Below are 25,786 nucleotides of genomic sequence, written 5' to 3'. Positions count from 1 at the left end.
CCCTCTCATTGGAATAATACTGTCCATATTTTGTGATAATTTCTCTATTTTTCGCTCTTCTCAGCAACAACTCTCCCTATAGCAACATTCTCCTTTGTCTATATTTCTGATGAGGGAGTAAAGCTAGGTCACCTCTTAACAAAAACTCACCAACTTAATGATTCCTTCTAAGATTCAAGCCAATTCCTTTTGTAGAAATTTGTGAGAAGAAGAAAATTCAATGTAATTTACTGAAAAGTAATTTCTGAGGTTTTTTTTTCCCTTTCATTTTGTTGTTTTACTCTAGAATGTTCTGTAGTGCACACCAGGGGTGGTAACAACATTGAAGACATTTTCACACACATTCCATTTATATAGCTCTCTCCAGAATGAGTTATCTGATGCAAAACAAAGTTACTGCTCTTTGTGAAGAACATCCCACACTCTATCAGTAATTGCTTTCTCCAGTGTGACTTGTCTGGTACCTACCAAGGGTAGAGCTATTAACAAGAGCCGTCCCACATTGACTGCATGTTGAGAACTTCTCTCCAGTGTGAGCTATTTGATGAACTATAAAAGGAGAGTTCTGGCTGAAGATAATTCCACACTGACTGCATTTAAAGGTGTCTTCTCCAACATGAACTCGTTGGTGCTTAATAAGATCATTCTTGCGGATGAAGGCTTTCCCACACTGACAGCATTCATATGGTTTCTCTCCAGTATGGATTCTCTGGTGGACAATGAGTGCAGAGCTCTGACTGAAGGATTTACCACAATCATGACATTCATAGGGTTTTTCTCCAGTATGGGTTCTCTGATGTGAAAAAAGGTGAGAGCTTCGACTAAAGCATTTCCCACAATCTTTGCACTCAAAGGGCTTCAGTCCAGTGTGAGTTCTATGATGCACAACGAGATGAGACCTCTGACTGTAAGACTTACCACACTCATTACATTCGTAAGGTCTAACCCTAACGTGCGTTCTCTGGTGCAGAATGAGGTGTGTGCTCTGTCTAAAAGATTTCCCACATTCAGGACACTCATAGGGTTTCTCTCCAGTGTGGGTTCTCTGATGCCTAATAAGCCTGGAGCTATGAACAAAAGCTTTTCCACACTGATTACATGTATACAGTTTGTCTCCTGTGTGAGTTCTCTGATGTGTAACAAGGTGAGAGAACCAGCTGAAGCACTTTCCACACTCTTTACACTCATAGGGCTCCTCACCAGTATGAGTCTTTTGGTGTCCTATGAGGTGAGAACTCCGACTGAAGGATTTCCCACACTCTTTACACTCATAGGGCTTCTCCCCAGTATGAATAAGTTGGTGCCTGGTAAGATTAGAACGCCAACTGAAGAACTTTCCACATTCTTTACATTCGTAGGGTTTCTCTCTATGTATTCCCTTCGATATGCCAAGGGAAGTACCATGGGTAAGAGAGCCATCAGTGTCAGGGCATTTGTACAGTTTACCTCCCGTCTGACTTCTTGCAAACTGAATAAGGTGAAGGTTTTGACAGAACGTTTGATCACATTCACTATTGCAACTTGCATAGTTTTCTTGATGACCACTAAAAACTAAATTATGCTTTAAAGTTTTAATATGTGAGTCATGTTTATGGAAATACTCTCTCAGCGCTAGCTGAGCAGGGAGAAGACCATTTTCTCCATAGTTGCCACCGTCGCAGACTCTTTCTGGAGTAAGTACTTTCTTCTGCGTGAACACCACTTGCCTCATGTGTTTCTCCTGGTTTTCCCGATACTTTTCCAACTGGTCTTCACATTTCCAGACTTCTTCTAATGATAAATACCAAAGCTCATCCCTTGCCATTCCTGCCATCTTAATGTCATAGCACTGTTTATCTTCAAAAACGCTCTTATTAGATATTGATGATTTAATTTCCACTGCAGTCTCTGAATCTGAAAGAATAAGAAAGCTTTCGGTAACTAAAGAAAGTATTAAGGTAAAACAGTGGGATGTGTGTAGGGGCGAAATGTATAGAGCTACTTTCAAATATTATTTGTAAACCTGAGAGAGAATAAGAAAGGGAAGGATGGGACATTGAACAGAAAATGCATCAGGGCAAACAATACACAAAGAGACAAAGAGAACAAAGAACCACCACATGACTGAGCTGTGATAAGGGGGACCAGAGTCCTACTGTCTAATTTCAATATTAAGGGTATCTGATGCTAACACGTTGCCTCCAGCTCCATACCCTGATATTCATTCTTCACACTACTGCCAGCAACATTCCTCAGGCAAAATGTCCCATTTTCCTTCCATGGTCCAAAAGCAGTTGATTAGTCAAACCATAACAGTGTATTCAAAGACTTGCCCTTGACACAGAAATGTGATAGTCTCCTACAAGGCTAAGCAGAACAGAGTTTAAACCTGCCTAGGACAGTGCTCCAAAGCTACACGGTAGAGATAAACTAAGTGGAGGCTCAGCAAAGGAAGGGACCTGTATTTCCTGGAAAATTCATAAAAGGTTTCAGAAACAAAGGACTTGAGGGTAGACTTAGAGGTAAAACTCAGGTTTCACTTACATTACATCAAAGCCCAAGATACAGGGAAATGCCGGGCATGTGTAGGCATTAGGCAACAGATGAACAGAAGGAAACAAATATAAGTTACTAAGATATGTTTATACTGTACTGGGCTTGGGAAGCTATATGTTCTGTAGGAACCTACATGGGGCCACTGGTAAGTGCATATCTGTTCTGCACCATGAGAAGTGGGTCATTTCCAGTATATGATTCAGATAGGAATATCTATGACGGCTAAGAAGAGAGAAAGAAGTCAGAGTATTTACACTGGAAACAAAAGATCACTTATTGATAGTAAAAGTCTCTGGGTGGTACAAAATGTTAACCACTTGGCTGCTAACTGAAAGGTTGGTGGTTCAAGTCCACCCAAAGGACTTCCAAAATTTCTGCCACAGAAAATCCTATGGAACACAGTTCTACTTTCCTACACATAGGGTTGCCATGAGTCAGAATCAACTCAACAACAATTGGTTTTAATAAAGGTGTGAAAAGATAAATTGGTAAACCTAGAAGGCTGCTTCCATTTAGGTATAGCTAGCCAGAAGAAAGGTGGGCAAAGGAATTATGTCAAGAAGCCACCTAATGACTTATGTTCTAGAAGTACTATGATGAAAATGGAAAAAGTTGAACAAACAATACATACGGACTCATAGAATAGTGAGAAAGTTAAGTGTTTTTCAGAACAACGATTCCAGAAAGGAAGGTAATTTAAAACAATGAGAATTCACAAGCTCTTCAAGGCAGTGTTCAAACTGGCCCCCAAAAAAACTCTCAGGAAAGCAGTAGGTGATGCAGTGCAGAGCTCACCCAGGGGCTGCTGGGAAAAAACACATGAAGGGAAAACAGAGGCAACTATGGACGGAATGATCTGTGAAAAGTGAGAGTAGCTGGAAGGGTGGGATGTGTTGCTAAAGAGGTACTGAGATCTTGTCTGGGGGTGAAAGTCTTCTGGAAACAGGCAGTAGTAAGGGTTGCACAAGATGTCAAATATAATTAACGTCACTGAATTGTTCACTTAAAAATGGTGAAAACGTCAATTCAAATAGATAAATCACACACACACACACACACACAAATATATAATCTGCCACAATAAAAAAAAGGGATCATTCACTCAAACAAAGCAAGATGCTCAAAAATAAATAAGGAGTGAGAAAATAAATTCTTTTGAAAGGAAATTTGAACTATGGAGAGAATATTTTGAAAAATGATACTATGAAAGGTTTCTATTGTTACATGATATTATGGTTAAAAACTGTGTATTACCAACATTACACATTTTACAAAAGAAAAACAAAAGGGAGACAAAAGGGACAGGGCTGGGGAAGGAAGGAGGACCCCACCAGTCAATGGCCACGGTGCCTGCAGAAAGCTGGAGCTCTTCAGAATGCAATTTGAAAACCACATATATCCTCCAGTCCTTTCATTTTAAAAAAGAACAAACTAATGTCCAGAAATGTAGGATGATTTCATCTGATTCTTCCACAGGCTACTGAGTCATGACTGTAGCCTAAATTTCCCAATTTTCAAATTTCTTCTTTGCTTTTTTAATGTCTTTATAATTCCATCATATATTTGCTTTAAACTGTACTAATTATCCACACACTAAAAAGTTCTTTAAGAAATCATGATTTAGAAGTTGCAGTGAGATGAACTGCATTTATACAGCCTTCCTGCCATGGTCTTGTAACTCCTACCAACTGACTGGGTGGGACTATGCAAATAAGGTGCAGTAGCCAACCAAGTGGATTGGATCAAGCCCAAACCAAACCCACTATCCCTGACCAACGCTATAGGACACAAGAGAACTGCCCCTATAGAGTTTCCAAGACTGTAAAATTTTATGAAAGTAAGACTGCCACATCTTTCTCCCGCAGAGTGGCTGGTGGATTTGAACCACGGAACTTCTAGTTAGCAGCTAAGAGGTTAACCACTGTACCACTATGTATCCTCTGGGGATTAAAGAGCTTGATAATTAATACAAATAAGGTGCATGGGACCCTACTAAGGGGACTGGTCAGTTTGTCATCCCACTAGGCTTAAATGAGCTACCCCATAAATGGAAAGATGATATGAGAATGGAGTGTGTCCTTTGGACCTGGAGTACTTCCTAGGCCCAGGAGACAGTGAGAGAGAGAGCTGTAACGCCAGAAACAATGCAAGATAGCAAGAAACAGCAGCAGAGAAACGGTGGCAGCAGAACCAGGAGACAAGCATGAGAGGCACAGTGATCACTCCAGCCAATGAAAGAAGATGGCTGCAGAAGGTGTGCTGACCCAAAGTGAGAGAGCTGAGTGCCTTTGGCCAGGAGACTTCCTGGCAGAGTGGGATGCCCCCAGGCACTTACTGGAAGAGCTAGAGCCTTTCCACATTTGCTGAGTAAGGCAGAGGCCAGGCCAAGGGCTGCGGGACCTAGAAGCTGAGGACGAGAGAGAAGCCTGTGGGAATGACTGAGAAGAAGCTGTCCTGATCTAAGATCTGCATCCTGAGTCACTTCTGATCTTTAATTATAACATGTTACTTCCCTAATAAACCTCATCATCTTAAGTACTGTCTGTGAGTTCTGTGTAGGTGCTACAGAGAATTATCAAACCCAGCAGAGAAGTGGAGAGTGCTGTGGAAGGGATGGCTGCTGTCAGAATTGGTAAAAAGTCTGAAGGGTGGAGGTATGTCTGACTTCCACCTCACAGGAATCAGCCTTGGGTTGTTGATAATGACTCTCCTCTGACATTGTGAAGTTACACAAGGAGGTCCATAGACCCAACACCATTTTTCACAGAACTCTTTCCATTATTTCAATAAACGTTTATGATCTTTCACCGCTCAAGTGTTCTTTACACATACTGTCCTCAGCTACATGTAGAATTTGGGGTACAAAGACACAATGGGTTATTCTATTCTAGGGAGAACAGTATGCTGGCTAAGTACCTAGACAGAAAGAGAGAGAGAGACCATGAATCAGAATCAATGACTATGAGGTTGCTAGAGGTGGTGGTAAGGAGTCCCTGGCTGGTACAAACAGTGAAGCACTCAACTAAGGCTGGCGGTTCAACCCTACTGCGCTGCAGTAACTACCCAGTGTGGCTTTTCTAGCCAGAAGTCTTTGTAAACTCCATGGTGGAATTTGCTGTGAGAAACTGAGTAGCTTCTGATTGTGAAAATCATCCGCCTGGGGTATTTCTGTTGGGAGCACCACAAAGTAACATTCTGGCAAGTTCGCTCTCTCTTAGGTGCTTAGAATTCTGATGTTACAACTGGCTAATTTGGCCATTCTGTCAGGCTCAGAAGGAGGCCTCCTAGACGCAGAAGTCTCTCCGACTGCTGGCTGAGAAGGACATGCTGCTGAAAGAGACATCCGCTGCTTGGGAAGAGACGCAAGAGACACGCATTGCTGAGTGAGACACCGAGGGAACAGTGGGAGAGAGACTATGAGAGACTGTTGGCTGAGAGATGGCGGGCTGAGAGAGACTGAGCATTTTTCCTGAACTGGAATTGTAGCCTGGTGCTTCCCTAACAAACCCCATAATCTGTGAGTTCTGTGTGGCCACTGCAGTGAATTATCGAACCCAGCAGAAAGGTGGTGAGTGTGTGGGAGGAACGGTTAGTGTTAGAATTGGTGAAAGGGCTGGAGGGAGGCAGCAGGTCTGGTCTCGCAGGGATAGGCCTTGGGCTATTGATGGTGACTCTGTCTTCCTGTTGTACGGTTAGAGGAGGTCAGAAGATGCAGCCTCCTTGCCTTTTTGGCACCTACCCAGAGGTCCCTTGGGAGAAAAGCCCAGTAATCTGATTCCAAAGTTTGGAATGCCCTATGGAGTGCGGCTCTCCTCTGCCACAAGTGGGGTCAGCGTGAGTCAGAGCTAACTGACCACACCTGGTTTTAGAGTTCATGGTAATAATCAGGAAAGCAATATGGAAAGGGCTGAAACCAAGCACACTTAGAGAAAAACAAACTAAATGGATAACTAAGGCACCAATAACAAACAATGGTAAGGATGTGGGGAGATTAAATCCCTTATCCATTGCCGGTGGGAATCCAAAATACTGCGGCCATTGTGCAAAACAGTGTGGCATGTTTTAAAAAACTGAAAATACACCATATGACCCAGCAATTCCACTCCTAAGTATATACCCAAAAGACCTGAAAGCAGAGACTCAAGTTGATACTTCTACACCAATATACATTGCAGCCCTATGTACAGCAGCCAAAAAGGTGGAAACAATGTAAATGACCACCACCATTGACTGGATAAACAAAACGTGGTGCATACATACAATGGAATAGTCAGGATTAAGAGAAATGAAGCCACATGGTTGGAGCTTGAAGGCATTATGCAGAGTTAAATAAATCAATCACAATAGGACAAATACCATATGACTTCACATATATAAAATAGACAAGAACAGGCCAATGTATAAAGACCAAAATTTCTTAGTGGTTACACCAGAGGAGGGAGGGAGAGGGAAAGGGGGTTATTGCTTATGGAAGACTGAAGTCAGCTTACGGTGATGGAAAAATCACCGTATTAAGAACAGGATTGTCTAGCCAATTATCTTAACTGCTATTATTAAGTTGCAGACCTGTAAAAAGTTGAATTGGCAAAAGTTGTGTGACAGCTACCTTTACAACAATGACAGAAAAAGGAAAGAGTAGGAGCTAAGGTGCTTATGTACAACCAAACACCTCATGGGATTTTTTGATTCCTTGGTTTGGAGGTTTACGGTCATAGTTTTATGGGATATCTCAGTTAACTGTCCTAGTAACATGTTTGTTGTACAGTACTTGGGGTCCTAACAGCTTTCAAGTGGCCAGTCAAGGTACAACAATGGTTCCCTATACACCTGGAGCAACAGAGGAAGGAGAATCAGGGCTAGAAGGAGGGTATGGAAGGTGTGCTGGCTTACTCCCGTGTCTTTTCTGCCATGAGACCAGAAGAACTGATGGTGCCTGGCCACCATTATTAAACATTTTGATCAAAGAGTACACAGAAGAATCCTGATCAAAAGAGGGGAAAATGTGGCACAGAATTAAAAATTCTCATGGAGCCAAGAGAACTGGATGAACCCTTGAAATTACTGCCCCGAGATAATCTTTAACTCTTAGACCAAAAATATCCCCTGACGTCTTCTTAAAAACAAATAGTTTAGCCTAACTGGTGAAGAATGTCTGCTTTGAGTGTTCTGCTCCTCTAAGATCTGTATGGGGTCAAACCGACAACAGCCCAGTGGAAAGAGTCAACAGATACATTAGGAGGCAGTGAGCTTAGTAATGAGGGAGGAACAACTCAGAAAAGGCGGATGAGAAGCACGATAGCACAACTTGAAAAAGTCACCAAGGTCACTACCCTGTACGTGGAGAGACTTGACCTGGTGTGTCTTCTTCTGTGTATATTCCCAACAACAAAACAACAAAAAAGAAATTATTTAAAAAAAAAAAAGAAAAGATATCTTTATCTATGAATACAAACAGAAGTGTGACAAGAATATAGACTGGAAATGGGGAAACTGGAGGGAAATCTTCTCAGGAAACAAGTACCTGTGAGGAGCGTGAGCTGACGCCATCTTCAGAAGTTCTAGCCCACCAGTGGCCAATGATCCCTGTCTAGTTCTCACCTGTAAAGATCTCTTGGTGAATCTCCATCAGCCATGGCTCTTCACCTTTCTCCAACCGGAGGATGACGTCTGGTTTGGGAAACGGATGCCCTTTTCACAGGAAAAGACAAAGAATTGGGCAAGGGCAGTGGGAGACACAGGCCATAGACAAAGAAGCACCCCAGATCCAAACCCAACCCCTTGGTCCCTAGGGACTATGAAGAGGCAGGCAAGGGGAGGTCCTAAGGCAACAAAAGAAGTATGTACTTTAAAAATTTGACAAAATAAAGTAACTTTTTTTCACAACAGCAGAAGGAATACAGAAACCCTGACTTATGCCCTAAAGAAATTAGGTCCTTGCACCCCAAGCCTACGCTCTGACACATGCTTCAAAGTCTCCACACTTTTCATCAAAGAAGAACCAAACTCTTCATATCAAATGTATCTTCATTCAAAAAGAAATGAATCTTACCCAAGGAAACCAGGTTCTTATAGTTCTCGAGCATGACATGTTTGTACATGATCTGTTGAGCAGTGTTCAGAAGCTTCCACTCCTCCTTGGTGAAGTCCACAAGTACATCCTTAAAAGTCACCAGTGTCTAAAACATCAAACAAATATTGAGCCAGATATGTCTCTTAGCCCTCCCAGTTCTGATACGGGCAGGAAGAGAGGGCAGGCTGACAACACTGGAATGAGTAAAGCGGATGGACTAGAAAGTATTTTAAGAACGAGTAGTATTCATTGTTCTGAGGATTCTTGTTAAGTCTTAAAACAAATGGCTACTATGGACCTAGAGCTAAAAACAAGTTCCATGTTGTGCAGTGGGCGTCCGAAGCACTTTTATTTAAGTCAAGTGTGTGATAAACAGCTAAAGCATAGAGAATCAGACACCAAGAGTTAATCTACTCTTAAAGTGTATGAAATAAAGACAGGAAAAGCAGGACAAAAGTCTTGAGACCAGTTACATCTTAAGGATTTAATACTTAAGAGTCTTACATCCCTAGTTTGGTTTTATGACCTAAAATAATTACCCTAAGTTTTTTCCCACAAACATTGCTAAATACAAAAACTGAGAAGTCAAATGATTATATTTTAGTAGCAAGAAGACAAAAAATTGGACAAAGAAACACAGTAACACAGACGTAAGGCCTCTGTTAGCCATATCTAAAAGGAGTGTTGGTTACATATAGAATAAAGTTATTTGAATGACTGAGGATTTCTCATCAAAGACCACACAGGTCAGAAGAGAGGAGAACAGTATTTCTTAAAGTGCTGAAAGGAGAAACCATCAATCCAGAATTTCTACTTCCGATGGAGATATCCTTCAAGAATGATGCAAAAAACACTCTCGAATGAAGTACAATGAATAGAATTCATTGCCAGCAGACCTGTTCTAAGAAATGCCAAAAGAAGAAAAATGATTCAAAAGGAGAACATGAAATCTCAGGAATGAATGGCTAAGTGTCATTTACAAATACAGTGTTGTTGTTGTTGTTGTGTGCCGTCGAGTCAAACCCGACTCATAGCGACCCCTCCTTGGGTTTCCGAGGCAGTATCACTACGGAAGTAGGATTGCCCAACCTTCCTTCCGAGGAGTGGCTGGTGGGTTTGAACCACCAGCCCTCTGGTTAGCAGGCAAGTGTCTTAGCCACTATGCTACCAGAGCTCAGTAGATCTCTGGTAAACATGTTAGACTAGTTTTCTCCTCTTAAATCCTTTAAACTAGTACGACAATTCACAAAAAGAACCCTACTGCCATCTGGCGGTGGTCTGCAATTTATGTAGAGGTAATACACATGACAGGTATTTCACAAAAGGGGGAAAGTTAAGGGACCCATACGGTCATAAGGCTTTTCTCCACCTCACCGAGAATGTACATTTCATCACTGAGGCACTCTCTAACACAAAGCCTAACCCCCTTGACTTCTCTTCTTTCCATCCATTCAGCTGAGCCCTCCACAGATCAGCCAGACAACACCAGGCCAGGGACTCAGCTCCACCCTCCACGTGCTTCCCCAGATCACTCACGCAGACCAGTGTGAGATCCTCAAGTAAATGGCACAATGAGGCGGAAGGAGCTGAGTCTCCCAGCCTGGACACTCCAAGTTACTCTGCTCCTACAGGCTCCGTCTTCCTCTGGGCTCTTTGAGCCTTGGTTGCACAGTTACTCTCAGATGATTAGATAATTTGGTGCCTTGAGTCCCTCCAAACGGATGCTCCCCAAGGAGGAAGTCCTTTAGACAGTATCACACCCCATGGGCAACAAGGACCAGAGTGACTCTTAAGAAGCACCAAGATTTCCAGTTCTCCAGTTTTAAGGCACCACTCAGGGAAATCCATGAGTAATGAATTAGGGAGACTCTCCCTCACCATCCATCCCTCATGGTAACCATTCTCCCGGACCCCTGATCCACTGATCGAAAGAGGGCAAGCTACCCTCAGGCACCAGTAAAATTAGTGAGAAATGAAAGCAAGGGCCATGCTAGGAATGCAATCTTCAGGAAATAGAGGAGAAGGCTGGGAGAGGAGCCAGGACCCTAGCCGTAACAGAGAGAAGGAACGGGGAGAGCAGGAGACTGGTGTTCTCTTTACTCAACTCACGTTTCCATCTTTTCAATCCTTTCTTTGTTTGGAAGTGGTCAAAGTGCTCAACTGAAAGGCTGGCAGTTGAAACTCACCAGCCACTGCATGGGAGAAAGACGAGGCAGTCTGCTTCCATAAAGATTAAAGCCTTGGAAACCCTACAGGGCAATTCTACTCTGTCCTATACAGTTGCTATAGAGTCACTTGACAGGAATAGCAAATCAAAGTTTGGTTTGACTTTAAGTTCATGATCTCTGTGGGAGGAAGCTTACCATGTACTTAATTCCTTAGTACGGATGAAACAAGACCATCTTGTTTCAAACCCTTGATATTTGCTCACTTGATTCCAACCATGTCATTTATAAATTTAGCTACAAAAAGAAGCAAGCCAAAAAGTCCTAGTCTACTGAAGTGGATACAACTACCTGGGCAAAAGAATGCAGAACTTAAGGAGAAAGGGATTCACAGTCAGAAAAGAAAGAAAGAAGAGGGAAGGCACCGCCCCCAACTCACCCTGCACTGGGCAGTCAGCAACGGGCCTTCCATAGCCTGCTTTCTTGATGACACCTTCTTCAGTAAGGGAGAGTCCAGAAAATGCAAATCTAGGAAAAAGAAAGATGTGTCAGGAAAGTCTGCTATGCCTCAGAGGCTCCCTAACTCATCAGCTAGAAGCCCTCACATACCAGCTAGGTGTAAGCCAAGCAGCCACTACCCAAAGAGTACCATCGGGGGCATTCCAGAAACAACGTGCAACTCCTGAAGTCCCCAGGATCAGTAATCCTTAAGGTCCCTGTCTTCCCTCCTGGTTGCCGAGGTTTCGTGCCAATTTCATTCTGGTACTGAATGGTTCTAATGATACAAGTCATCTTTGTAGGGATGGAAAAGGAATCTCACCTGATCTACCATCCACACATTACAGGTAAGAACACAAATGTTCAGTGAGATGTGACCACCTCACAATCACATCTGATTTTGTCCGTAAGCCTGGACTAGGAGTGAGACCAGGAGTAAAGGTCCAGCCCAACAATCTCACACGAGGCCCCAGAGTCAGGGTTAAAAGGGTGCCTGATGCTGCACCCCACGGGGAGTTTTCCCAGGGCACTGCCCCTACTCCACACAGAGGTCATCTCTATATGAGCTTCTTCTCAGGGCGAAGCATGGAGAGAAGCTGTGCCTCCAAGAGACAACTGGCCCATCGTAGTCCCCAGGCCCCACGACCCTGTGACTTAGCACATTTCCCTCTTTGCTCCAAGAGACAACTGGCCCATTGTATTTTTAGGCCCCATGACCCTGTGACTTCGCACATTTCCCTCTTTGCTTTGGCCACAGGGAAGCCTAAGGTCAAATGTGAGGCCTAGCTACAGCAACTACATTGGATGACACAGTAAACTGTGTCTTGGGACCCTTATCTGTCTTTGTATCCCTAATTCAAAATACTTTACAGTGGCCACCGGGAACAAAATGAATGAAGTCATTAGTGTACGATCAGATGCTGAAAAACAGAGATTTAATCTTTTTCCCTCCCCCACCCTCTCATAGAAAACGACCCCCAATTCTTCAAACACTGTAAACCCTTCTCAAGGTTCACACATACACAGTGCTGACTCTGAAACCCCTCCCGCACACCACAACCTGATTATTTCCAAACAAGGATCAGGAACTCAGAGTCCATTGCATTTCCCATCGCCATGGCAGGGATTTCAGATTCACTCAGGGCCTGGAAACACCCGATCATCTCTGAGCTGGAAGAATCACTGCAGTATCTCACCAGAGGCTGAGGCACCTGAGAGTTGCTTCCCCAGCGCAGCTCCCAGCTCCTTCCTATCCCTTCCTATCAAGCAAACCAGGGGCTTAGCAGGCTCACGAGGCAGGCCGCTGGGTGGTCGCAGCACGCTGCTCTGGCAAAATTGGTGCTTGTTCCCAGGTTTCCAGTACTTTTTGGGCTTAAGCTAAGGACGTTTATGCGCTTTTGATACTAAGTAGAAAAAGAGAATTGGCCACCTCTTAATGCCTTAGCAAGAGAAGCTCTTGTGATGCTATCAAAGGGACTGAACTACTTGCTCAGGGAAAGGAGCTGAGTCCCTAAAAACGGCAGGTAACTCGCACTGTTTCTCTCCCAACCTCCACTTTCTGAAACAGTAACAGGCGCAGACTGGACATTCCAAACACTTTAAATAAATGCGTGTTACAATGCTGAAGTGGCAACAACACAGTCTACACACAAAGTAGGGGAAGATCTACTTATGGACCCTCAAAGTTCTACGAAGAAACTTGGTCCGGAAGGCACATCTCTTCTTTATTTAAATACTGTATTACCTTTGCTGAATTTCCAGAACAATGTTTGTATAAAACACTGAGACGCAGAAGTCCTCATTTAGTTTATGATGTGTATCTCAAATGTCTGCCCTGTTACAGGCACATGTTGAAACTTAAATAAATACGTCCTGAGTGAAGAAATTAAAGAACAAATGAACAATTTTTACGCAGAGGCAGGTGTGTGTGGGATTCAGCATCCAAGAGGCTTTGAAAGATGAAGGGCCAATTATAATGAAAAGGAAAGGCATTAGTTAGGTCACAGGGACGTGCTAGTGTAGTGTGGAGGCAGCTTAAAAGGGGCAGGAGGGGCTGTTCTATCTACAGCTCCCAGATCACGAACAAAGGCACTACCTTCCAGTCGGATCCGACTCATAGCAACCCCTCCCTGGGTTTCCGAAGTGGCATCACTACGGAAGTAGATTGCCCAACCTTCCTTCCGAGGCTGGGTTTGAACCGCCAGTCTTCTGGTTAGCAGTCAAATGCCTTAGACATTATGCCACCAGAGCTCCTACAGCTCCCAGAAAGATCTAATCTAATATCGAGCATCTCTAATCCAACCAAAACTAATTTGGCTGGCATGCTGAGTGATTTCTTGCCTTCTATTTTACTGCCTTTTAAAAAAAATTTTTTTAAACAGCTATTAACGTACAGCTAGAGTTGGAACTCTTACCTTCTCCGTACTCTTTGGATGGGATCTATGCAAACTCAATGCAAATCTTATCTCTGACATTTATACTAGACGTTAGGAAATTATGTATATAGGTGTATATATGTATATATACGTGTGTGTATATATATATTTCACATATACATGTTTCTAAACACACATGCACACACACTTTTCATTCACTCTAGCAGCAAAGGAAAATAAAAATGATTACATCTATGAGCTGTCTCTGAAAATCAGAAAAAAATTAGGCATACACACACACAAACCTCCAGTTGTTCTATTTGATTTTTTAAAAAAAGATGAGGAAGCTAAGATCCGAAGATGCTGAACATATTATAAGGACAACACACAAACCTGCTTGATTATCAACATCGAAAATATCATTGAAATATGCAGTTATGAGAAAAATAACTGCCAAATAACTTTAATAATAATCTTCACATTTAAAAAAAAAAGAAGAAGAAAACAAACAGCAAAGGGAATTAAGAATTATCCCTCAAAGCTCAGGGAACTCAGGTATTTTTGTGGTGAATTCTTTCAAAATGAATTTTTCAGAAACATGACTGCCAGAGAGCACCACTGTCAACAACTGTGCCACTGAAGGGGCTACTGAAGGGGCCAAGTGGGCAAAACCCACTTTTATCACTAACTTTGTGACAAAGATTGGCAGGAACCCAATTCCCACCCGGAGGTGGATCCGTGCTTCATTTTCGCATATCTTCAAAGATCCTTGCTGTCATCCACTTTTTCTGTTGCACTTCCTCTTCCATTTTAAAAGCCCAGAGCTAGGTCTAAACATCCCTGGCACCCAGGGCCAGGTGAGTTCCTTGGTACCAAAGGCTTAGGAATCGGTACAAGTGCCTACACTTCAGACCAGCCAGCCAATCTCTGTTCCTCTATGCCTTGGGCCAAGCAGTCACAAGCAAGGAGGGCTCTGTCTTCTAGACAGCCTGCGCACCCTTTCTCTGTCAACCCACAGCTTGTTTGTCTCAAGTTGGGCCCTCCTCTGCAGTAGCTCCTCAGCGCTAATCAGAATCCCACTGTCCCTTATGGGTGTAACTCTGTATGAAACTAAAACCAAATTCACTGCCATCCAACTGACTGCTACTCAGAGAGGCCCCCATTGTATTTCCAAGGCTGTAAATCTTTATGAAAATGGATTGCCTCATTTTCCACTGAGGGGATGGTGGGCTCAAATCACCGATCACTTGGTTAGCAGCATAAACGCCTTAACCACTACACCACCAAATCAGAAAAACCAAACTCACTGCCATCGAGTCAATTCTGACTCATAACGACCCCCACTGGGTTTCCAAGGAGGTAAATCTTCATGGAAGTAGACTGCCCTATCTTCCTTCCAAGGAGCGGCTGGTGGATTTGAACCACCAACCTTCTTTTCAGCAGTCAAATACTTTAGGCACTGCGCTACCAGAGCTCCTTAATTCTGTACAAAAGCTCACAAAATTCACGGAGACTGTTACCTATATAAGGAGCTCTGATAGCGTAGTGCCGTAGGCACTTGACTGCCAACCAGAAAGCTGGCGGTTCAAACCTACCATTCACTCCTCAGAAGGAAGACTGGGCAATCTACTTCTGTAGTAATCCTGCCTCGGAAACCCAAAGAGCGGTCGCCATTAGTCAGGTCCAACTTGACGGCACACAACGTTACCTATATAGGGAGCTCTGGTGGGGCAGTGGCTAAGACATTTGGCTGCTAACCAGAAGGTCAGCAGTTCAAACCCACCAGCTGCTGTGTGGGAGGAAAATGGGCAATCTACTTCCATAAAGATTTACAGCCTTGGGTAGGAGTCAGAATGGACTCAATGGCAGTGGGTTTATTACCTATATAGACAGTTACCCCAAAGATACAAGGAGAGATGTAACAAGCAAGCCTGGGAGAGTTCCTGGCAGAGGACCTCAATTATCTCCAGGGACATCCCATCCTCTCCCATTCATGGATATTTTCATCCATCTGTGAGGCCAAAGACAGCCAGCTCCAAGCCCCAGGGTCCTTCAGTCACTGGGACATCAATGAATATGCACAGTTATGATGGATCTAATCGATGAACACGCATGAGTGCATCACGCCCCTCCCTTCCTGGAATTAATTCACCAAGTATGGCGCCTGTGTAGCCCTTACTTGCCTAAATATTTTGGAAAACAAAAAACACCTTAACTGCTCAAGTAATTTCAAAAACCAGACACAAAAGGCAAATCTAGGTCTTTGTTCCACACGGAACCTATATGCTTTTCAGATGAAACAAATAGCCTATTCATCAATGGATTCGCTTTGAACTTTGGTAATACCTATGACCACAACCCAGCAGTATGTATACTTTTAAAATCAGTATGAAATCCATGTTGGATTTCTCCCGGGAAGTCAAGGCCTTTACTATTAAAAAATTTCCTAACAAAAGATCATTTCAGCAGATGCTAGAAAGGTCATATACAAAATTTTGTATGATCTTTTATATACAAAAACATCTATTCCTGATTGGGAAGAAAGTGTTAAAAAGTAAGAGTGGTATCATTTAGGGCACTTGGTTCAAAGCACCACCAGCACACCGTGATTATTTTTAACAAAACAGGAACGTCCGCTATTAACACCTACTGACGTGACATTATTCAGAAAGCAATGCGAAGGAGAAAAACAGAAACACATGAAAAGAGTTCACCTATTTATGGATGATATTATCGCCTTCCTAGAAAGATCACATTAATAAGCTGCAACATTACGATGAGGTCAGTATGTATCTGGTTACGAAGTAAACACAAAAATTCCGCACTTCATAAATACCTGCAACAAGCAATTAGAAAATTCGATGGGGGAAAGCAATGCCGTCACAATAGCAGCAGCAAGGGCAAACTCAAATGAGGACTCAGGGCTCTGTAAATAAGCGACGTGCAGGGCAGCTCGTCGAGGGCAAGGCCAGCGAAGCGGACTCTGCGGAACCCAGCCCCGGGCGGCAGCATCCAAGAGCCAACCCGGCCTCCTCCCGCCGCCGCTCCGTTCAGGTCGTCCCGCCACCTCCCAGCCCGGCTGGCCCTCTCTGACCCCGTCACGCACGCGCCCCGCCCCGTCACGTACGTACCCGCCCCCTCATACATCTCTCCAACCGGAACATATGCGCCCCCGCCCCATCATGCAGTCTGCCAGCCGAAACGTACGCGTCCCGCCCAACGTACACGCTCCCGGCACGTAACGTACGCGCACCAGCCCAGTCGCTTATGTTGCGCACCGTCATGCACACTCAAAGGTCGTAACCTACGGGCCCCCTCACCACCGTACGCGCCCGTCCTTTCCTGCACGCTGAGTCCCGCTCTGCCCCGTCACGCATGCGCTCCGTCTTCATCCACTAGGCCGGCGCCGCCAACCTCCCGCCGAGAGTCGCAGCCATTATTCGTAGTACAGAATCCCTCCGCGGTGGGGGAAGCGCGGCGCGAGATCTCCTGGGATCTGTAGTTCTGGTCTCGCCCGCCCGGGACCGTTGGGGTGCTGCGGTGGAGCAGAGCCCTGCCTCCTTACCCCCAGCTCGGGGCGCGGGACGCGCTCTTCTGTCTCTTATACTTAAAGCTGAGTGGCGTCAGCTTGGCGATCGGGTCGTGCTGATGCCAGGACGCTTGTACCCCGTGAACAGGTGAGCCGTGTAATCTGTAAAAGGTTGACGAACTCGCCCGCGCCGCCGGGCGAGTAAGAGGAAGGGTGGGGAGCGTTCTGGGAGCGTTGTGTGTCAGTCATCAGCGGATCAGGAGAACATGGCCTTGCAGCCACCCAGGGGGTCGGCTGGGGGCACCCGCTGCTCCAGGGCTGTAAGTGCCCGGGATGGTTTGGTTGAAGACGCAGTTTCAGTCAGCCCCCGCACACAAAGGCAGTGAAAGAAAGTTTATCAGAGTGGCCCTAAACGGGAGCAAACGAGCCGGGGAAGGGCAGCCCTCCGTCCCAGTTCTCGAACGGGAACGCCAGTGCAGAGTTCTCACAGGGTGTGTAGGGCGGCGGTCGCTGGCTTCCGCGATGTTACTTCTGAGTGGCTGCTTTGAAAAGCATCCCGGGTAAGCTAACGGCGGGATCTCTAGTCTTGCGGTCTTCCCTAACGTCCAGCCCTTGGGTGCGTGCTGGTCTAGCACGGCCTGAGATGTCTAGGAACTGAGAATGGCTCTCATCACACGGTCCCTGCAGAGCCATCTTGGTCAAGTGGCAAGTGGTTTGCTATGGCTGCTAACCAAAGGGTGGCGTTAGACAGACGCACGCACGCACCCGAGGCGCGGAAGGAAGGCCTGGCGATCAGCTTTTCAAAAGACCACCGCCAGGAAAACCCGTGGAGCAGTTCTACTCCGCGCATATGGGAACCCTTTGACTGGGAGGGCTCTGCCTTACAAGGAGGTGGGCATGAAAAGAAATGAAGACCACAGAGGTGGAAGCACTTGCCAGAGGAAAGAAACTGGAGAGGAAAACCCGAGGGGAAAGTGGGGCATTCACTCCTCCAGACCTGAAGGAGGAGGCTGGATTAAAGTCACAGTCAGGTTACACAGTGACTCTGTTCTGTGAGATGAGCTAGGATAGCATTTTCGTTTCATTCAGTAACTTTTCTGGAGTCTGCTTTAACCTTAGTATACTAACGGAGCGAATCATACCAAGTTTTTGTGCTTTGCAACCATTCTTGCATTCCTGGTTAAACCCGGCTTAAATGTGGCGTCCTATTATTCTTTTAATACACTGCTATATTCAGTTTGCTAGTATTTTACTTAGGACACTCTCATCTGTATTCAAAATTGACATTAATCTTTATTTGTACTATACTTGCTCAGTTTTATTTACAAGAATTTACAAATATAGGCAAAAGGGAATATATCTATGACCATCTATAAGGTTGGCAGACTATATTTCTACATACTTACTTGTATGTGCTGTTGTTGTTGTTGTTATGTGCCGTGGAGTCAGCCCTGACTCATAGCGACCCCTCCTTGGGTTTCCGAGGCAGTATCACTACAGAAGTAGGATTGCCCAACCTTTCTTCCGGGGAGTGGCTGGTGGGTTTGAACTGCCAGCCTTCTGGTTAGCAGTCAAGTGCCTTAGCCACTATGCTACCAGAGCTCCCTGTATGTGCTGTAGGAATGTCCATATAACTAGAACTAATAGGGGGCAACGTTAGGATAACTTCTTAGGCACAGTCAGCCACCCTGATGGAGCAAGTTGTTGGACCTGAATCCTGGGACCATGGTCGCAGGGGACATCAAGCTCAATTGGCATAACGTACTACACAATGACATTGTTCTGCATCCTACTTTTGGTTTGGTTTGGGTTTGAAGCTGTGGTGGCTTACTGCCTAAGGCATTTTTGAGTAGCAACACGGGTCTTAAAAGCTTGCAAGCAGCCATGTAGATGCAACGACGGGTCTCTCCTCATCCAGAGCAAAAAAGAATGAACAAAACCAAAGATACATAGAAACAATTACTCCAAGGGACTAGTGGACCATGGCGACTGAAAATACCGTAACTTGGGTCAGGTGCACCACTCATTTGATTAGTTTTTGCTAAACATGTAAATGTGAACATGTAATGACCATGAGACCAGAAGAACTAGGTGGTGCCCAGGTAACCACTGTCAACCACTCAGAGGGGTATCAGTGCAGCAGTTCCTGGACAGAGTGGAGAACAATGTGGAACAAAACTCAAAAGCATTTGGGAAAAAAAAAGACCAGGTTTACTGGTCTGATAGAGCCTGGTGAAACCCAGGAGACTATGGCCCTTCATTACCCTTCAGGTCTTGAATTGAACTCACTCCCATGGCTTCCAGCCAAACAAGACAGGCATATAGGGTGAACATTTACATCCTTAGACGGGTCAATCATGGGAGAAGAGAAGTGTAGTAATTGCACAAGGAGATAGTTTAGGGGACAGGAATGCATAGGAAAGGTCACAGGGAAGAGGTAACAATGGGGAGGAAGTGGGAAGGGAGCTGTTACATTGTGGGGAATTACAGTCAATGCTTATGACAAAATGTGTGTGAACTGCTGTATGAAAAATGAATTTGCTCTGTAAGCTTTCACCCAAAGCACAAAAATTAAAAAAAAAAAAAAAAAAGAAGAAGAAATTACAAGTCTCTACAATAATCTGGGCAGCATAGCTTTTTCTTTTTCCCTGTTCTGTGAAAGTTTGCTCAGGAGTAATTATTTTACCCTGGAAAGTTGGTACAACTAGCATGCAGAAACTTGGGCTTAGCATTTTTGTGGGTAGGTGTTTGACTTCTGATTTAAATTTTTTTTTAAATAGTTTTTGATTAATTATGGTTCTATAGTTCCTACTTGGTATTTCTGGCATTTATGTTTTTCTAGAAAATTGTTCATCTAAATTTCCAAATATATTAACATAAAGAAATTCATATTTTTTTAGATCACAGCTTTTCAGTAATATTTTAAAAATCACTTCCGTAACTATAGTTCATTTTTCTTTTTTGATCCTAATAGTAATCTGCACCCACTTTTTTTTCTTGATTTTTCCTTCAAGATATGTATCTATATTGGTATTTTCAAAGGGGCAGTTTTTGGTTGGTGATTTGTGTTTTGGTTTTCTTTCCCATTAGTTAATTTTTGCTGTTAATTTCTTTTAGTTTTTTACTTTGTTGCTCTTTTTCTGTGTCTCAATTACTTAATTTGCTATTCTTTTTCATTTTTTCACTTTCCCAAGACATAGGTGCATTTAAAACTGTCAACTGGGTGGTGTGAACAGTTTGTCTTCAGCAGCTAACCTAAAGGATGGTGGTACAGACCCACCCAGCGGAACCACAGGCGGCCTGGTGATCTGCTTCTGTAAGAATTACAGTCAAGAAAACCCTATGGATCTGATATCCATGATAACTCAAGAGTTTGCCGTGCAGAACTGAATCCATGGCAACAGGTTTGTTTTTGTTTCTCATTTGTTTATGCTAAAAGAGTCATAATAAACACAGCAGGCCCCTTTGTTCTCACTCTCTCTCCAGTAGTAACCACTTTCAGATAATGAAGCAGATTGTCTCAGCATTTTTTTATTAATCAATTTGTGAAATTTTTAAATCTTGCTGTGCTAAATGAGAATTATAGCTGTTACGCCCTACACCTTTTTCTCCCCACATCTTTAAATAACATTATAATTATATTGCAAATGTTTTTCTCTGACAATTTTTGGCAAAATATATGTTTTTTATTTTCATAGCTATGCAAATAGTTTTAACTGCTGAGACAATGAATGGTAAGGTTATTTTTGTACAACTTTTCGTTTTCCTGATTGTCCTTTTAATTCATTTGATTGTTGTTGTTAGGTGCCAAGTCAGTTCTGACACAGAGTGGAACTGTCCATACAACAGAACAGAAACACTGTGTCCAGGAAGGAAACACTACCCAGTCCTATAATCGTTGATACGTTTGACCCCGTTGTTGCAGCCACTGTGTCACACCACCTTGTTGCCGGTCTTTGTCTTTTCTGCTGACCCTTTACTTTCCAAGCATGATGTCCTTCTCTAGGGACTGGTCACTCCTAATAACATGTCCAAAATACATGACACAAAGTCTTGCCATCCTTGCTTCTAAGGAACATTCTGGTTGTACTGGTTCCAAGACAGATTTGTTCAATCTTCTGGCTGTCCATGGTATTTTTAGTATTCTTTGCCCCCATTATAATTCAAAGGTATCAATTCTTTGGTCTTCCTTATTCATTGTTCTTCTTTTGCATGCACGAGGCGACTGAAAATACCATAGGTGCACCACTCATTTGATTAGTTTTTGCTAAACATGTAAAATACATCTCAATTCCAATTTCCTCTAGGTCATACCTGTCACACAGTCTTACTTTTTTTTCTCCTGAACACATAACTGCAAATCCTTCCATCGTCCTACAATCTAGACATGCAGCACACAGGCAAAGTCCAGCTTCTCCTTTTACTCATCCATCCCCTTAGCTCTTCTCATGTTCGATCTCCTGTTTCCTTGAAACATCTTTTTTTCCTATTAGGCATTTTAACTTTAGACCCATCTGTATTTTGATTGTAAGGCAGGATTTATGTTTTTCCCAAACAGCCATTTGACCTGATAGCATTTATTGATGAGTTCATCCTTTCCCCCACTGATTTAAAGTGCTGCCTTTATAACATACTAAATATCTAGCTACATGTGAATCTGTTGAAGTTACTCTTATTACTATTATTACCCATTATCATTGTGTTCTGCTAGAGATTTAGGATGCATGTTGAAATATAATAGGACAAAGCTTCATGTTCTTTTAATAACTGCCTTTATTACTCATGTACATTCATTTTTCTGTAAAACTTTTAAAATCAGCTTGTCATGTTTCAGAAGATCCCTCTTCGTTATATGTAGTTAAATCAAAATCTCAATGGAATTCTAGTTTGAGAAAAAATTGTAATATTTGTAATATCTAATCTTCCCTTTCAGGAACATGTTGAATATCCGCCTTCGTTCAGATACGTTTTCTTGTTTAGTAAAGTTGTTTAGTTTTTGTAATTACTTTTATAAATAAAAAAAATACAATCCTGAGGAATGGGTGAATGAACCAACAGTACCATTTTTAACTTAACAACTTGTTCCAGAAGGCAAATTCATTTCCTTTCTTAAAGAGAAAGCCTTGATTTCTGATTTTGTTTTCCTTTTGACAGAGAGTGTGGATTTGAAAAATTATCCCCCATAAACTTAGTCATAGATTCATTCAGGTTACTCAGTAAATGTTTGTTGGCTATCTGCCATGTGATGGGGACTTTTTTAGGTGCTGGGAACACAGCAATGAACAAATCAGACAAACCCTTATTTAACTCACACTTATTTGACAGACTTATATAAACTCTGGTTTAGGGATGTAGTACAATCTACCTGTCAAAGATCTTTGTCTAAATAAAAATGCCATTTCTATAATTTTGTCCATTTAAGTGTAATTCTTAGATGCAAGGCCTGCATGCTATCAGCTAATCTTTAAAAAGCAAGGTCTTTAGAAATAATACAGTAGATGATCTTGTAATTTGTTATGATCTTGAAGTCTCCCAGCATGTATCTTTTGCATTCACACTGTGACCAGTTTTATCTGAATATTCACTGCCATCAAGTCAGATCTATTCAAGGAAGTACTTCAGGAAACTTATGTCACTAACATTGTTAGAGCCTCATTTCCAAACCTTGGAATGTAGGTCATGTGCACTGCTTTGTCTTCTGGTCACATTCAAGTTTTAGATAGAATAAATTATCATAAAATGTGAACTTTTGTGAGCAAGATTAAATTGGAAGTAATCAAATAAACACTTGCTTGAAAGACACATCATCTATCTTTAATACCGCCAATAAAATTCCTTAATAAAGCCAATAGGTCTAATCACCGTATGTAAGGTCATTCAGATAAATACCAAGTTATAGACTGTACAAATAAGCTTACCTGGAACAATTGTGTTTAAAAGGGAATTTATTTTTCCTGTTCAAAAAGTTAACTAGAATAGTTGTAAATGATGCATGAAACTTAATCCAACAGCCATGTATTTTTGACTGGTTCTCTTTAGCTTTAGCTTTCTTCCCCTTTTGAAAAATGGGTTCAGGAGTGACCTACAGGGGACACCACTGCAGTAGCCAGGACAACAGTTCTAGAAAGAGGGCCAAAGATGACTGTATCGAGTATCAATACAAATCTTGATAAAGATGTTAAGTAGGCCAGACCTTGCTGGGAAGTGGTGGGGCTACAAATCTTTCTTTTTCTTTCCTTTTTTTTTATTATTTCACTTTGCCCTCAATGGGGCTGTGTTTCCACATCTCTTCTTTTACCTGAACTTGCCTTTTTGGCTACAGGAAGAACACCTGCAGAGAAACAAACACCTAAGCTTGGCGAAATGCATCCCTGCTCTAACTGGATCAGAGAACCAAGAGGCACATCCTGATCTCTCTGCCCTGTTGTAGAGGCTGTCACTTTCAGATGCACACAGGATGGCAGCTGTTGACCTATCCCCAACATGGGCTCTGCCTGCACAGGCTTCTGCTTGTTTCCACATGGTAAATAGTAAGCAGGAAAAGATGGGGGCTAGATTTCCAACAACCAGCTTCCAGAAATCAGTGACTTTCAAAGATGTGGCTGTGGAGTTCACACAGGAGGAGTGGGCAATGCTGGACCCTACTCAGAGAAATTTGTACAGAGATGTGATGTTGGAAAATTACAGAAATCTCACCTCAGTGGAATATCAATTATGCAGGCCAACTGTAATCTCCCAGTTAGATCAAGAAGAAAGAAGAACTATGAAAAAGAGAATTTCGCAAGCTACCTGTTCAGGCTGGAAGAATCAACTTAAAACCAAAGAATTAACTCCTAAGCAGAGCATTTTTTATGAAAAGCCATCTAAAAGAATGAAAATGATAAGACTGACAATGGATAATCACTGGTCCTTTACATTAGGAGACAACTGGGAATGCTGTAAGATCAGAAAACAGCACAAGATTCCAAAAGGACATTTGAGACAAGTGAACTTCATACAAAGGAAAGTAGCATCTCAGGAGAGATTCTATGACCATGATGAATTTGAGGAAAACTCTAAATTTGGCTCAAAACCTGATTCTTCACTGAGAGTTTCCACCAGCAAACATTGCTGTAAATGTGACTCAGATATTGAACATCTGAAATATAATTCAGCTGTGAAAAATTATCAAAAATACTCACTATGTGAACTCTATGGAAGTCATGAATATGATAGAGCTGTATGGCATCTTGAAAGAACTCAAGCAGCACAAAAAGAGTGTGCATGCTCTAGTTGTAATGTACACTTCAAGCATAATATATCACCTAGGCATAACAATTTCCATATCATGAAAAATTACTATGAGTGTAATAAAAAGAACATAACCTCTTATCCTCCATTCCTTAATCAGCAGGAGCAAACGCATATTGGAGAGAAACATAAATGTAACCAATGTGGAAAAGCCTTCAAAAGGATTTCTAATCTTATTTTGCACAAGGCAAGTCACATGGGAGAGAAACAATATGAATGTAAGGAATGTGGGAAAGTCTTCAATGATTCCTCAACGTTAAGGAGACATCTGAGAATACACACAGGAGAGAAACCCTATGAATGTAATCTGTGTGGAAAAGCTTTCAGTCAAAAAACATCTCTTAAATCTCATGTGAGAACTCACACTGGAGAGAAACCTTATGAGTGTAATGAGTGTGGGAAATCTTTTGGCACAAGCTCTTACCTTATAGTGCACAAGAGAATACACACTGGGGAGAAACTCTATGAATGCAGTGACTGTGGGAAAGCCTTCAACACAAGCTCTCACCTTAAGGTGCACAAGAAAATACACACTGGAGAGAATCTGTATGCATGCAATGACTGTAGGAAAGTTTTTAGTGGTCTCTCATCCCTTAGAATGCATGTGAGAACTCATACTGGGGAAAAACCATATGAGTGTAAGGAATGTAGGAAAGCCTTCAGTGTTTCCTCTTCCCTTAGGAGACATGTGAGAACTCACACTGGAGAAAAACCCTATGAATGTATTCAGTGTGGAAAAGCCTTCAGTCAGAGCTCTTCACTTATCATTCACAAGAGAATTCATATTGAGAGAGAAATCATGTAACTGTAGGGTTGCCCTTTTCAGTATCTTAAGGTAGACTCTAAACTCACTGCGTCTGTCTTTGTTCTCTATTACAAGTGTTTAAGGCTATACATGGCCCTCTAAACATCTCTATGGCTATAAAACACAAGTTTTTACCTATGATATTTTAGTTTTGGTTTAATTACCTTGTCTATTATCTATTATGACTTTTTTGATCCATGGACTATTTTGAATTAGGAATTTTTACTATGTGAGATATAAAGAGTTTGTTCATGTTTCAGTGATAGTTTTCTAAGTTAACTGCACTGTTTTCAGAGTATTTGAACTGTATAATACTGCTTTATTGGTATTATTTTGAGAGTTGCTCTGTGGCCCAATGTGGCAGTCATTGCTAGTAGGCAATCTAATATCTTTCATTATTATGAACACATTTTCACTCAGGACAACAGTGTGTCCAGTTACTAAACTCCTCTCAGCTTTCTTACAGCCAAGGATAGCTATAGCTCTCATTTCTGGTCAATCAGACATAGACTAGTATCA

General features: G+C 42.6%; 2 protein-coding genes across 2 annotated transcripts; one reads left to right on the top strand and one right to left on the bottom strand.

Moving 5' to 3' along the window:
* Nucleotides 1-427: 427 nt before the first annotated feature.
* Nucleotides 428-16,927, bottom strand: ZNF10 (zinc finger protein 10). Its single transcript, XM_007955044.2, has 5 exons — nt 16,891-16,927; nt 11,210-11,298; nt 8,585-8,711; nt 8,134-8,223; nt 428-1,893 (listed from the first exon to the last, which is right to left on the bottom strand). Exons 1-5 carry the CDS (start codon nt 16,925-16,927, stop codon nt 428-430), a joined length of 1,809 nt encoding a protein of 602 aa, XP_007953235.2.
* A 6,702-nt stretch (nt 16,928-23,629) lies between these two features.
* Nucleotides 23,630-25,267, top strand: ZNF891 (zinc finger protein 891). The gene has a single exon (XM_042782845.1). The coding sequence runs from the start codon at nt 23,630-23,632 to the stop codon at nt 25,265-25,267; it is 1,638 nt and encodes a 545-aa protein (XP_042638779.1).
* The last annotated feature ends 519 nt before the right edge of the window (nt 25,268-25,786 follow it).

This window comes from Orycteropus afer, unplaced genomic scaffold, assembly GCF_000298275.1.
Source record: "Orycteropus afer afer isolate SDZICR_OR568_19922 unplaced genomic scaffold, OryAfe1.0 scaffold00489, whole genome shotgun sequence".
Taxonomy (NCBI): Eukaryota; Metazoa; Chordata; class Mammalia; order Tubulidentata; family Orycteropodidae; genus Orycteropus; species Orycteropus afer.
Note: the sequence above shows the minus strand (reverse complement) of the source record. Positions and strands in the feature narration are given on the sequence as shown.

Coding starts and splice junctions, on each gene's coding strand:
- ZNF10 (XM_007955044.2), bottom strand. CDS start 16,927: ATGACGGTGCGCAACATAAGCGACTGGGCTGGTGCGC. Junction 8,224..8,584: donor TAAGAACCTGGTTTCCTTGG/GTAAGATTCATT, acceptor TCCTGTGAAAAG/GGCATCCGTTTCCCAAACCA. Junction 1,894..8,133: donor TCACCAAGAGATCTTTACAG/GTGAGAACTAGA, acceptor TTATTCTTTCAG/ATTCAGAGACTGCAGTGGAA.
- ZNF891 (XM_042782845.1), top strand. CDS start 23,630: ATGGCAGCTGTTGACCTATCCCCAACATGGGCTCTGCCTGCACAGGCT.